Genomic DNA, 14940 nt, shown 5'->3' on the forward strand with positions numbered 1-14940 from the left:
TTATAGATTATACATAAGATAAGGTCTTACATAAATAAGAGATTACAATACAAGTTCTAGTTCAAGGCTTTTGCTTTGCGCTTTCTCATTGCCATGAAAGCATGAATTATGCCATCCTCGCTTACAGTGGAGAATATATCACGCTCAATAAAGGTAATCAAACAATCATTCGATAATCTATCACTCATACTATTTCTCAACTTATTCTTCACTAAACACAATGCAGAGAATACTCTTTCAACACTTGTTGTCGCCACTGGTAAGATCAATGCTAATTTAAGGACTAAGTACACCAAATTTAAGGACTAAGTACACCAAACCATAAAATTCATGTTTCTTAGTGTCTAACAAGTTAGAGAGCTCACCGAGGTTGTTCAGTCCTTTAAATCTATCATTCATTCTCACATCTTCAATATATGTGCCAAGTTGAATTTCAAGTGTCCTCAAAGTAGAACTTGGAAAATCTTTGGGATAAAAAGTTGCAAGCTTAAGGATTTTCTGAGCATCAAATGAGACAAATGAATTGGAGGGATTCAATGCTGACATACAAATAAGCAACTCCCTACTAACCTCATCAAACCGATTCTCAAGCTCTTGATGAATTCTATCAATAATACCAATAAACACTTCTCTTCTATAGTGATCATCAATTGTTTGTACCGGATAAAAGCGATGGGATCTTCCATGAGGCTCATATTTGCTATCCATTGCAGGAACATCAATAGAATATTCGATGCAAAATGATTTAACCTTTTCTAAGAAATCTTCCCACCCATTAGACCTCAATTGTTGGAACCTTCTCTTTGCCACACCAACAAGTGCCATTGCATTAACAATATCTTGGTCTCTCTTTTGCAAAGATTGAGACAACTCATTTGTGTACCCAAGAATCACAAGCATCAAGTGGGCATTGAAAACAAACTCAAATGACTCTAAAGTCAGAACCATAGCATGTATGTTTGGCCAATCATCTCTTTGTGTGGGATCCTTTCCAAGAGTTATGAGTACTTCCCGAATGGTAGAATACATGTCAATGATATGCAAAACAGTTCTATAATGAGAACCCCACCTAGTATCACCAGGCCTAGCCAATCCCATCTCTTGATTTAACCCACTTCCACTTTCTATTTCACCCAATTCAAGTGCTTTCTTCACTTTTCGTGCTCTAACATCTCGAAGCATATCATGGCGTTTGCAAGAAACTCCAACAATATTCAGCAAGCGTGAAACTTGAGCAAAAAAAAGTACTAGCCCCAACATCTCCCTTGGCAACAGCAACAAGCACTAATTGGAGTTGATGTGCAAAACAATGCACATAATAAGCAGAAGGAGACTCTTTCATTATCAGTGTTTTCAGCCCCTTAACCTCTCCTTTCATGTTACTAGCCCCATCATATCCTTGCCCACGACAAGAACTAAGACTCAAGTGATGACTAGTGAGTAAAGATTGAATAGTTGTTTTAAGTTCCAAAGAAGTGGTGCCACGAACATGAACTACTCCAAGAAACCTTTCACAAACACTTCCACGTTTATCAACATAACGCAAACAAACAGCCAGTTGTTCTTTATGTGATATATCACTACATTCATCAGCTAGAATTGCATAGTAGTCATCTCCAAGTTCTTCAAGTATGTATCTAGTGGTTTCCTCAGAGCAACATCTAATAATTTGCTTTTGTATGCGAGGGGAGGTCAAAATGCAATTACCTGGGGCATTTTTCAAAACCACTTTGTGCACCTCTTCATTATTTCCTGCAAGCCAATTCAAGAGTTCAAGGAAGTTTCCTCTGTTGTTAGATTCTTCAGTTTCATCATGCCCACGACAAGCCAATCCTTGATGCAGAAGGAATCTCAAACATCTAAGTGAATAAGTTAACCTAGCCTTGTAATCAACTCGATCCTTTTCTGACACCTTCTCAATGACAGTATCAATTTTTGTACCCTTTTTTTCACAAATAAGCTGTATTTCTCTTGAGCAAACTTGTGTAAAGTTGAAGACTCATGTTTGTCAAGTGATATAGTTCCCATATTCCAATTATGCCAACCATCCGTAATAAATTTTCCACTTTCCTTACCAAACAAATAACAATAGAAGCAATATGCTGCATCCGTCTCTACGCTATATTCAATCCAATGGTACTTATGAAACCAAACAAAACTAAAGCAGCGATCTTTGCCATAGATTTTTCTGGATGGATAATTATAGGCATAAAGATGACAGGGGCCTTTTACAATGTACCTTCTTCTGATAGAATCTTGTTCATTCACATCAAAGGTTGAAATAGGACTCCTTAGGCCCGGGTCATGCTCAAGGGAATCAACATCAGCAGCTGTATGCGGTTCTTCTTCCTCTTCTTCTTCAACTTCATGTGACCCATTATCTCCAGTAGGATCTGTGTCTGTATCTGTTACTCTAGGTGTTTCTGTCCCTTCATCCACAACTACGATAGCACTTTCATCACTCACAATTAGAGGATCTTCTACAACAGGAATAGACAACTCTTCACCAACAACTGGAATTGGTGGAGCACAAGTTGCAACTTTTTTTGCCTCATGCTTCTGGAAAAGAAATGCTATATTTGATTTCTTCATGCCTCAACTTCCTGAAAAATTACAACAATTTCCATTCAATTCTAGGCTCACAAGAATTCTATGCTCCGATTTCATTCACAAGAACAAATCCCTAACCAAATTCACAAGAACTCACCAGGCAGGCAGGCAGCAGTGCGTCCAGGAGACCAGGCCAGGGGACCGGGGAAGGGCGGACGGCCGCTACCGCGCTGGCGTAGCCAGCTGCCTGCTGTGCAGTGCTGGACTGCTGGCCGGCGTTGGCTGGCGCTGCCGCGCTGGCCGCTGGACTGCTAGCCCTGGCCGGCGAGGCCACCAGGGAAGGGATCTGGCGGAGGCGGAGCGCCGGAGCGGAGTGGCTAGACGCCTGGACGGCCGCTGGGCACTGGCAGGTGGCAGCAGGGCGGGCCGGCGGGGTGGGGGCGCCGGGGCGGCTCCGCGGCTGGCTCCTCGCCTCCTCGGTCGCGTCACTGCTGGCCGGCGAGGCCACCACGGATCTGGCGGAGGCGGAGGCGCGGAGCAGAGTGGCTGGAGCCTGGAGCCTGGAGGCTGGAGTTGCCGCGCTGGGCTCTGGCAGGGCAGGCCGGCGGGGTGGGGGGCTGGGGGCGCCGGGGCGGCGCCGCGGCTGGCTCCTCGAGTCCTCGGTCGCCGGTCGCGCGCCTGACTCGCGAACGTCAGCCGTCGGGAGGGAAGGGAGCGGAGTCGCGGACGTGGAGACGGCTTCGCTCGGCCGCTCGCGGTCTTGACCGGGAGAAAGAGGAGCAATGGGCCAAATTTTCATGGGCTGCGAGAAGTACTAAAAAAATTTTGGGCCAAATTCCAGGATAGTCCTGGGCCTACCTGGACTACCCATTGGGCCCGCCAATGCTATAGGTTGGCACCTCAGCCCTAACTGATTATACCTTTGCAATATCAAATACAAGGTGAAATATATCGGTAGTTCTAGGTGTTGTCTTACTGTGCTGTAACATCTGAATCCCAACTGAGCCGGTTGTATTGTCTCGCAGGTTGACGTAAAAATGCTGCAGGGTCTGCCATTCAGCGGAAGTTCTATGGTGGATCTTTGTTAATATTCATTTACCTTTAATCAATGATGTTCATCATATATGCTGGAGACAGGCAGAAAGACAAGGGTATGGAATCATATAAGCCTATGCACCCAGGCAATTTTCCATGACCCAAAAGTCAGGTGACCTCGGCTTCCCAGAGCCCCATGTTACCATTGTCAATTGCCATCCCCACGATGGAGTTTATATATAGCACAAGAGCTAAGAACCATTTTGAAGTTACTACTGGCTTTGCTACGTCGATTATTTAAAACCATAAACTAGAGGTAGATGCCGCCCAAATATGATTTTCAATTTTGTTCATTTTTTAATTATGTATGTAGTATTTCTTATCCATAGAAACAGATGAATAGTATGGCGAATATGGCCCAGTGTTTTTCCCATCTGTTGCAACTTGCAACAAATCACATTCTTTCCCAAGATAGGGCTGTCATTATTTGATTACAGTTGACATAGGTGATATAGTTTACAGTTTCAGGATAAATAATGTACATGACTCACTGACGATGCAATGACACTGAAATACCTATGCCCTAATGAGACATGGAAACATGCACTGAAGATACTGAAAAGGTGCGAAGAAGAGAATTAATATACACAACCAGATGTTTTGAAAGAATGGACCTGTTCTACGATTTGGACCTACTACATGACCTATATTATACACAGGTTGGAGGCCGGACTCCATTTCCGGCATCCACTTTGGTCCATGCACAGACCACCAGCTATCAGAATTTCTGGCAGGAGATGGGAAATGTACAGACACCGACAGAAGCTGAGCAAGAGGGGCTTCATCTTCAGACACTCGAGCTTTCCTGCCCCATCCAGCGGAGCAGATCAGACATTCACATTATAAGAAGTTCTGGTAACCATGGATAAGGACAACCTGCAATATGATAAGAAACAGTACATCAATCAGCCTAGATGCAGCATAGACTGATGCCCTTTAATAAATGGGCCTGCTGCAAATATTAGATAAATGTGATAACTAACCTTTAGAGTGCAAAAGAAAACAATTTGCAAGAAAAAAAAGCATGCCACCCAATTTAGCGGTACGACTTTTCTTAGTCCTGCTGCAGACTATTGGATGCCTACAGAGAGGAAAACAAGATGTTACAACAGATTAACAGCAGGAGTATTTCAGAGGTAAACAGTAAACACACCTAAAATTCGTCACTTTCTGGCATCCTTGTCAACCTGTCGTTTGTTCAGAAATGTTGTTCTGCGGGAATGGCGGTGCATGAGCAGGGACCAAAAGCTGTTGAGGTCGTGGAGCTCCTGTTTTCACAAAAGCGCTTTATAAATTATATGAAGAGCATGATAAGCTATGGCCCCCTACGCAATTGAAAAATATTCTTGGACAAGTTCATTTGATTCGACTCAACAGTGAATTTCTTACCTGGAGGAAATTGTTGCTGAACTGGTGGTATGCGCACAACATTTGCAGCATTAACATTCTGATTCGATAGTGGGAGAACATGACTTGGGGCATAACCAGGAGAATAAGCATGATCACTTGGTACAGGTTGGCCAAATTGCCCATATGGGTAGACTGCCGGGCCTACTGTCCTTGGGCCACCATAAACTGGAACATACGGTTGTCCAACATATGGACCATATGCATTCTACAAAGCTAAAAATAAAACAAATGAGCAATAATTTAAATTTATTTCATTTAGTCAAGAAACGGATGTGGTTTAATGTTTCTGGAGTTCTCAACCTGCTGATATAGGTATTCAGGTCCATATGCTGATGGCCTGCGTTGAAAAAACAAATGGTCATTACTTAAACAGATAGGCTGCTCAATTGGAAATGAAAAACTACTCCTGTAAGGGAATACTATATGTACACTGCATCCTGCTAATCATAGAGTTCCAGACTAGCTACAACAACAACTTTAATCATATTGCCAGACATTCACAATCAAACAAGAGATCAAATTCATAGCTGTACATGATCTTTGCCAACAAGCAATGAATGAGCTGTTAACCTACCCATAAGAAGGATATACAAAGGCCTGTGAGTAGTTGTATGGGGATTGCTGATATGTTGGGCTTTGCACATACATGCCCCCTGGAACCGCCACACCTCCATTGTATGGGATGACCGGCCTTATAGGTGCTACTATACCACATTGAAAAGAAGGGGAAATTTTGTCACAATAATTGAATACACACAAAGGCTAAAAAGGTAAACATGCGTGCATTAAGAAAATTTGTTTGCTATAAGTTTTTGCAACTGAGACTAGCATACAGTATTAGTGAAACTTGTTGGCTTAATACACACGAGGAGTGTGGATGGATCATGGAGTTATAATTCACTTTGGACTTTTACTGGTGGGTCCTGGTCAGTAATTTTCTGATAGACAAGGCACAAGCCTTTTTTTATAGCAAACTTAAGAAAACTTTGCTATTTTTACTCTATAACAGCACGTATACGAAAGTATTCAAGAAGGCTCATGAATAAGCAGTAAACATCTCAAAAAGCATTGCATTCCATCATGAGCAAAGATGTGGATCAATGCTTCATCTTGTGATGATTAATATCTCCAATTCCAATTTGCAGACCATGAAACAGATGTCTGACATGTTTTTACTCTATAACAGCACGTATACGAAAGTATTCAAGAAGGCTCATGAATAAGCAGTAAACATCTCAAAAAGCATTGGATTCCATCACGAGCAAAGATGTGGATCAATGCTTCATCTTGTGATGATTAATATCTCCAATTCCAATTTGCAGACCAGGAAACAGATGCCTGACATGTAAGTGGACAATTTTTATTGAAAAGCAGTGATGATTGCCCACCCTTTCTACCACCCACCAGCTCATACTCTGTTATCTATTATTCTCTTCAATCAAGTCCAACACTACTATCTCTCCCCAAACATAGTTGGCAGAGAGGACTAGTAGCTGTGTTGGTTTGTATATTTTTGACAGCTAATGCTTTATTTTCATAAATGAGCTCGTAGAAGATCCTACAGTCTTCTTTGGGGCTAGAATGTTCAGGCAACGAATTAAATACCTACTAGTCCTGAACTGACAAGTCCTTTTCCCTCAGTTAGAACTAGTGACAAGACTATTAGTTGGTGTTGAAAAGATGGGGCGGGGTGAAACTAAGCATCAAGTTTTGTAACAATGAAATCATAGAAATGCCATGATTGTGGTAACCCCAAATCTCCAATACATTGGGAATAGAGCATTGATTAACAAATTACTTTGCACCAAGAGCGTAAGCGGATGGAAAGAATCATACGTATATTTGACAGCTATGCAATTAGGAAATCAGGGAACCAAGTTAGCAGACCTACCGAAAGGCAAAGCTGGACCAGGCCGCCCTAAGATGGCAAGGTTGCAATTAGCGCGTCGGCCGTCGATAACTGGGTATGGGTCCATGCAGGCCATCCTCGCTGACTCTGCGTCCCGGAAGGTTACCTATACACACATCCACACATGATTAAAGTGAATCAAAAGTAGGAAAAAGACGAAATATCTGAGCCAAATTTGGAACCCCCCAAAAGGCCAAAGGTGCTCTGTTTTCACGATACCCCCATGGAAAATTCAGATAGTTCCCTGATTCATACAAGAAAGAATGCTAAATTTCTTTTCAAATTCCGACGCCAAAAATTGAACTAGGTTCCTGAAAAGCCTGAACACAGAAACCCTAGAAATGCTTAACACGGCAACTTTCACTAGCTCCTGGTAACAAAATTTAACTATTTCCCTCAATCCTGTTGGTAATAAGTCAACAATCCACCAAAATTCCTAAGTATGGAATGCAAAACTCCCAAATTCAAAGACCTTCACTGCCAATTGCCACCGCCGCAACGGCATATACAGATGATCACAAAAACTCCCAATTCAACCCGCAAAGTTCACCTTTGCACACAGAATCACAACATTCAGCTCCAGAATCGAACACAACCTTAAGCTCCAGAATCGAACCTGGCCCCTGATCCCCAACCAAGGAAAAAAGAAGTACTGAGCAAACGCCCCAACCAGCATAGCACATACGAACAAGAAAAAAAAAAAGAAACAGGAGGAAGGCGTGCTCACGAATCCGTAGCCCTTTGAGCGGCCCGTGGCGCGGTCGGTGATGACAACGGCCTCGAGGATGTCCCCGTAGACCTCAAAGTGGGCGCGAAGCCCCTCGCTTCGCGTCTCCCAGGCGAGGCCGCCCACGAAAACCTTGGTGAAGGTGGTGTCTCCGTATGGGCCGCTCAGGTAGTGTAGCGCCGGCGGGCCCCAGCCGCTACCTCCTCCTCCTCCTCCGGTCCCCGCCGGCGACCGCTGCGGCGTCATCCCTGCCGCGGCCAGCCCACGCGCATGCACGAGCGCGCGTGCGCGCGTAGCCGCAAACCCTAACCCTAGCAAGCAGCTGCTGACTAAACGCGACACGACACAGGCGCAACAAGTGGGGAGGCGAGCAGCGGAGGCGGCCGGGTTAGCTAAGCTAGGGCTGATAGGCCCGCGCGCGCAGGCGGGGGCGTAATTATAGCGGTGGGGATGGCGCTAATCGGAGCGGCGGTTATTATTAGCGGTTGGATTACGCGGGAGCGGGGAGGGGGCCGGAAGTTGGTTGGTAAGGACTGTTTGCAACTGCCGAGCAACGAGCGCGCCAGAGACTACTAGTAGAGGCCTCAGGGGGAACCACGGCCGGACGAGGGAGGGGATGGGGACTGGAGAGAGCTGAGGGCCCCCGTGGCCTGTGGGAAATGGGGGCAACACTGGAAGTGGGCCCGTCTCATTGCACCGCAATGTTCGGATGGAGGCCCGTTAACCATTTCTACTGGATGATATCTTATCCAATCTCTTATATATCTTAAAAGTACTCCCTCTGTCCAAAATTATAAATTATATTTTAACTTTTTTGAGAGTCAAAAGATATCAATTTTGACCAAAATTATAGAGAAAGTTACAAAGATTTATGACGTTAAATAGATATACTATAAAATATAATTAATGAAGAATCTAATTATATTTATTTGTTATCATAAATATTATTGTTTTTATATAAATTTGGTCAAACTTGAGGTACTTTGACTCTCTAAGAAAGTTAGAATGACTTATAATTTGGGACGGAGGGAGTAGCATTTTAAAAGACCAGTATCATCCACTCAGGAAAAAAAAGGATCAATATCACAAATGACAAAACGAGCTTTGAGGGCCAAAAATTCTCAAGAAAATCATAAAAGCCCGGAAAGAAAATTATTACTAACGACCAATTCTCAAGGAATGACCGCCAAATGTATAGAGCAAGAGAGAGGAAAGAAACCCAAACGGAAACGGGTGCGCTCGCTCGCGGCACTTGTGTGAATGTGCATAATATGGTTGGGAGGCTCGGAGCTATATATAGTCACCGCCCTTCTCCCTACTTGCCATAACAGGGTGCTATATAGATTTTTTTTAATTTTAATACTTTTTGGAAACTAATTTGAAATCTAACACGGTCGTTTTTTTTAAACTAACACTTTTGGCCGTGTCTATTGCCCTAGCGCGGCCAAATGCCTGTGCCGCGTCATGCATGGTGGCGCGGCAGAGGGCTGACGTGGCGGCGACCGGAGTCGCTGACCGCTGACGGGGCAGGGCCTGCCGCGCCACCGATCTTGGCGCGGCACTGCCGCGCCCTGATCCGTGGCGCGGCAGAGCCAAATAAAACCGACGCGGCCAGTCCTGGCCCCCGCCCAGCCCTCCATTGTCGCCTCCCTTCTCTTCCATTCCCCGGCCGCCTCCCTCTCTCCCTCCTCATCCTCGTGCAAGGTAATGACACACATTTTATTTTCGTTTGAATGGTGGATATGTATATTATGAATGAGAGCTAAGTCTATGAAAGATATTAGTTTGATTTTGTCAATGTTAAGGTTAATTATTTAGTTAGAAATATATTTACCATGTATATTTTTGTTGCTCTAATTGTCGGTTATATTATTTTAGTTGCATTGCAAATGATTATATTTTATATTAATTTGTGTTGTTTTGATTGATGTTTAATTTGAACCATTTTATTAGATAGAAGACATGTTTCGGGAGCAGTTATGGTGAAAATGGGGTCGTCCTAGAGAATTATACCCCGATGAGTTTAGCAAAGATGCCCCCGTCCCTCATGAACTCCCTGTCTCTGACTGTGACTGTGGTCGTCCGACCGACGTGTTTCAATCGAGACATCTAGACACAACGGCTCGTTGCTTCTACACGTGCAGTCGTTTTAATGTAAGTAATTGTTTTCGTATGTTTTTTTTCTTCATTTGTATTACTAGGTTACTAATATTTTGTTGGAATTTTGTTGTGTAGGCCCATGAGAGGTGCTTTTTCTTTCAGTGGATCGACGGTACAGACAAGTTTGACCCCAGGTACCTCCTTTTCGACGATTGGTGGAGAGGGCAACATCCACGAGAGCACTTCGAGCGGTGGGTTCCACCTCCCCCTAACCCCCCTCCAATGATGACTAAGGAGAAGCACTTAGCCATAATTAGACGACTCGAGGAACCTTCTCCGTGCCATTGCGGAGACCGAGCCATGATAAACCCTGACAATACGTTGGAGTTTGTGTGTCCAAACAAGCATGAAGTAAGTGCAAAGTATATGTGTTGAAATATTGAGCTATATGAGTCATGTACTAATATCACGTTATTTAGGTGTATTCAATGACGAAGTGTCATTTTAAGGAGTGGTTGTATGGTCCTAAGAACAAATGGCCCGAAGAACCTCCAAAAACAAAGCAAAAGAAGAAAGAAAGGTTAATTTACAAAGCACCGCCAGTCAAGTGTGAATGTGGTGTTAAATCCAACTACGGTCTAGTCCCTTCGAAGCTTGGAATATGCCATTATTGCGGCCATATGATTGACTATGATGAGGTTGATTATTTTTGTGGTAACCATGGAATCGTATTTTGTTTCTTTTGTTAAGACATATATGATATAATTTATCATTTGAACAGAGCACTAGGAAATGCAGGTGGGAATGTTATGATGGTCAAGCTAAGTTCTTGGATGAACTGAAGGGGAAGCAAGTAATTGCACGAAAGAGGGGATATGGACCTGACTACTCAACCTTTTCGTTAAACATCACAAAGATATGATGCGTGAGTTTGCTAGACAGCGCAGTATTTGTAACTCGATCGACGTTGGGCTTGTCAAATGGGGATTGGAGAGACGGATGACATTAGAGGAGGAGAGGGCAAGGAAGGAGGCAAGGGAGGAGACAAGAGTACAGATGTAGGTCTTGAATGAGCATGTTGTTTCATTATGTGGCAGTGAGTACTTCGAAGCCTTTTTCCGTTGTCTGATTTTAAATGTAATATAGTCGCGTTGCTAACTGATTGCATTTTATACATGAAGGGATTGGATGCAGCGAGGACCATGTTGCAGAGGTGGCTCGTGCAAGGTACGAGGAAAAGAAGTTAGATGAGCACAGAAAGCGAGCTGGTCGCACCGTTGAATCACCGATTATGTTGTCTGATGAGGGGGACGAGGATGAGGACGACACTGCCAGATTCAGCGAGCTCATCGCTCTAGCAGAGGCAGGCTTGCAGGCGGAGGAGGCTGAGGATGACACTGACAGACTGAGCAAGCTCATCGCTCTAGTAGAGGCGGACTTGCAGGCGAAGGAGGCTGAGGATGACACTGATAGACTGAGCGAGCTCATCGCTCTAGCAGAGGTGGGCTTGCAGGCAGAGGAGGAGGATGACGCGTTCTTCACTCAGGCCACAGATGAAGTGGAGGCCGCTTACTACAGGTGAAAGGCAGATTAGGGCAATGTAGGTGAGCCTAGCCACAACAACAGAGTTGTGGTTGAGGATTAATACTCGGACGACGAGTTGCTTACTCAGTATGTTGCTGACTGAGGGTTTTTAATTGCGCCGACTGTTAGTTCCATGCTTTATTAATGATCAATATAGCTATGTAGTAAAATTCTATTGTGTTGTCTTATATTCTATTTGAACTACTGATGTATTGTACCCATGTGTCATGTACTCGAATTACCCATGATCGATCTTAAGTGATCACATCTGTTTGTATCATGCGTTCAAAATTTCTAAAATGAACGTAATCGGGTGAAATTATCTCGAATACAGCGCCATAGCCCACTAGTTCGGCCGCGCCATAGCCCAGGTTCTGCCGCGCCAGAGTCAACGGCGCGTCAGTGCCGCGCCATACTAAACGGCGCGTCAGTGCCACGGACAGACAACATCTAGCTTCAATTGAGTTGTTGTCGGTGCTGTATAAAACTACAAGTGGTGCCGCGACCGTGCGTAAGTTGAAACGAATATGAAGCAAATAAATAAACGACAAGTTGCCACATAACATTTTCATTGGTTTATGAGTCTGTATGTTTTCGACGACAATATTCGTTCGACATAAGTTCAACGTAATGAACTAAGTCCCTGGAATGTAAGGATCCCTCGAACGCCTCTTGGAAACCTCATCGTCCGGTGGAAGAAGGGGGTCGTCGTACTCCACCTCAAGAAGGGGGTGTAGCTGGTGCGGCGTGGGAGAGGCCATCCTGTTACAAATTGATAAAAAGGGTTAGAGTATTCAAATTAACAATATTTAGATTAACATTATGTAGCATTGCAAAATTTTGAACTACTTGTTATGCAGCACGAACACAATATGAAATCACCTGCTGCCCTCATCTTCTATGTCGGCTAGCCTTGTGACCAGATTGTTTGTAAACGGAGCACAGATTCCTGCCACGGGTCTCGTTGAAGTCTCCCCCGTCATACATGTCTTCGCCGTACCCTCTCATAGCGTCCATGTCCCCCTTGAGTCGCTTCTTCTTCCTCCTAGCCTTCCCTACCTTCATTAGATCCGGATACGGCACGTAGTCATAACCATTATAAGGTGGCCACTATGTTGGGTCAAGGTATGGCTCGAAGCTCATCTCCCAAATGCTAACGGTGTTCGAATGGAGATCCAAGGGTGACATATATGGCAGATCCTCATAGTTGTACCCGCGAACCCTACAGGCCGTGATCATATGAGAGCAAGGGGCATGCATGATCTGAGGGACATTGCAACTGCACTCTACCTTTTCAAGATCAACCCGGTAGTTTTGTCCACCATAACGTTCGCCGCCCAAGCTTGTGCCACCCTTGCCCCGTACACTAAAGATATGGCGGCGGGGTCCATACGGCTCGGCGGTGTGCTGCTTGGTCAATTCCTTGGCCTCCTTCAAATGTTTAGCTCCAGCCTTTCCAAAATGCCCCTGCTCAGCTATATTCCTCTTCGCAAGTTCCCACCTCTTCACAAAATATTCGTTGCACTTATGAAACGAGAACTCAATAATTCCAGACATAGGCAATGATCAAACTCTGGTGAATACACGGTTGAAGGACTCCGAGGAGTTAGTGGTCATAATGCCATACCTGAAACCTCCCTCGTCATATGCTAACGCCCACTGAGCCTTATGTTCCATCTATGCCTCTAACCAGGCCTTTTCCGTTGTATTTACCATCTTGTCTAGTTCTCTCTTTATCTCCTTAAACTGGTGCTCTGTACGTACACAACATAGAGCCTTTACCTTGTCACATACCTCTTGCTTTTGCTGACGCCGCCAGAAATTAGCAGCAAAGTGTCTCATGCATCATCTATGTACTAGAGGCGAGAACCCATCTATATGCTCAGCTGCAGCATTAAGAAGCCCTGCATGACGGTCCGAGATCAAACATATAGTGCGAGTTGGGCCAAGCACTTGCACACGTAGAAGCCGTATGAACCATGACCATGATTTATTGTTCTCTCCCTCTGCCAAAGCAAAAGCCATGGATACTATCTGGTCCTCAGGATCAACAGCAGCAGCCATCATCAAGGTGCCCCTGTACTTTCCTGTTAGGAAAGTGCCATCAACAAGTACGACTGGCTGATAAAACTGAAATGCATGTTTCATTTGCGCGAACGACCAGAACACACGATAGAGGACATGCCTCAATAGGTCCTGAAAAAACATCCCTCCGGTGTCCACAAACCATTTCAAGCCAGTGTTGTAGTAATGCATTGCACATAAGATGCGGGGCATCCTGTTGTACGCTTCCTCCCAAGTACCCCATCGAATCGCCAGAGCAATATGCTTAGCACGCCAAGCCTTTCTGTACGTCACATCGTACCTAACCAATCCAGATATGGACTGTTGTAAAGAAGACATCGAGATGTCATTATTATCATCAACGAGCCCCAATATACAATGGGCAAGGTAACATGCAGTGAGCTACTGATGATTTTCCTTCCCTCTATTGTCTAGGCAAGTGTGGGGTTCGGCAACTTTAGTTATCCTCCACTTGCCATCACTTTGTCTCTTTCGTGCATTTAACCTCCACATACAACCGTTTTTGTATATCACGTGGTACCTCAACTCCTGGTCCGAATGAGTGACGGTGTACGGCCTATGGTGGTACACAGCATAGTCCTGAAGGAAGACTTTCATCTCTAACATTGTGTTGAATATGATCCCCTTCCTAAGGGTTTCTTTCTCATTGTTATACAATGAATTCTTACACAACTGGAGACCGGTGTCACAAACTGTTATATCTGTCATGCTGACACCCTATAGTTCGGAATGCCCATGAAAGGTATGTTCTTGGACCTTAGTTGCTCAAGCTCAGTCGCTGTGTAAGGTGCTGGTGGAACATACTGCTGCGCTTCGCTAATTTTGACCCATGAATCACAGGGGGTATCATCTGCAGTCAAATCTGTGTCTAGTCTACCCTGAGCCTAAACACCATGCAAAACCTTAATTGGTACTGGTAATGGCATAGTATGAACCGGTACTTGCATGGCATTAGCCGGTGTTGGCGTAGCATCTGTACCTCCGTGGTCATCATCAGAATCGTCTGAATCACTGCTAACTACATCACCGATCATGTCCTTCTCCTCCTACTCCTCCTCTTCCCGTTCGAAATCATTCACATCGAAGTCATTGCTTATACAACCTACTGTAGTTAAATGAAACTACTCCTGCGTCAACCGACCATCCAAATTCATGTTACCCTGAGTTGCTTTCCATTCGACCCCCAATTCTTGCTCATTGCCTCCAGCACCGTCAATGGACGGGCCGTCCTGAACACCCTGCATCCTATACTCATTCACCACCACCTCAGCCATGGGCACATTGGAACCTTAGAGAACCCTAGTGTAGCGGGACCAGTGAGTAGGGTCGCGCAAGGGTATGGGGATATAGTGTGCCCTAGTCTTCCCAGTATCAAATCTTTCCTTCAGTGTGAAATCACCGTCAAACTTTGTGTTCAAACGGACACAAAGGTCGTTGAAGCTAGGAGGTTCATCAAACCATTCTAATTCTTCTTTCATAT

General features: G+C 44.6%; 2 protein-coding genes and 1 pseudogene across 3 annotated transcripts; all 3 read right to left on the reverse strand.

Moving 5' to 3' along the window:
• Positions 1 to 56: 56 nt before the first annotated feature.
• Positions 57 to 2813, reverse strand: LOC136524294 (uncharacterized; annotated as a pseudogene).
• On the reverse strand, positions 2684 to 3349 carry LOC136524295 (predicted GPI-anchored protein 58). The gene has a single exon (XM_066517719.1). The coding sequence runs from the start codon at positions 3347 to 3349 to the stop codon at positions 2684 to 2686; it is 666 nt and encodes a 221-aa protein (XP_066373816.1).
• An 843-nt stretch (positions 3350 to 4192) lies between these two features.
• LOC136521178 (uncharacterized) lies at positions 4193 to 8216 on the reverse strand. Of its 2 annotated transcripts, none has more exons than XM_066514881.1 (8): positions 7692 to 8216; positions 6947 to 7070; positions 5630 to 5756; positions 5356 to 5392; positions 5035 to 5260; positions 4799 to 4913; positions 4629 to 4726; positions 4193 to 4521 (listed from the first exon to the last, which is right to left on the reverse strand). In XM_066514881.1, the coding sequence occupies exons 1-6, from the start codon at positions 7935 to 7937 to the stop codon at positions 4828 to 4830; spliced, it is 846 nt and encodes a 281-aa protein (XP_066370978.1). In that variant the 5' UTR covers positions 7938 to 8216; the 3' UTR covers positions 4193 to 4521; positions 4629 to 4726; positions 4799 to 4827. The 2 variants fall into 2 exon arrangements, with proteins under 2 accessions (XP_066370978.1, XP_066370977.1); XM_066514880.1 differs by having other exon boundaries at positions 5630 to 5759; positions 7692 to 8213.
• Between the last annotated feature and the right edge of the window lie 6724 nt (positions 8217 to 14940).

This window comes from Miscanthus floridulus, chromosome 18, assembly GCF_019320115.1.
Source record: "Miscanthus floridulus cultivar M001 chromosome 18, ASM1932011v1, whole genome shotgun sequence".
Taxonomy (NCBI): domain Eukaryota; kingdom Viridiplantae; phylum Streptophyta; class Magnoliopsida; order Poales; family Poaceae; genus Miscanthus; species Miscanthus floridulus.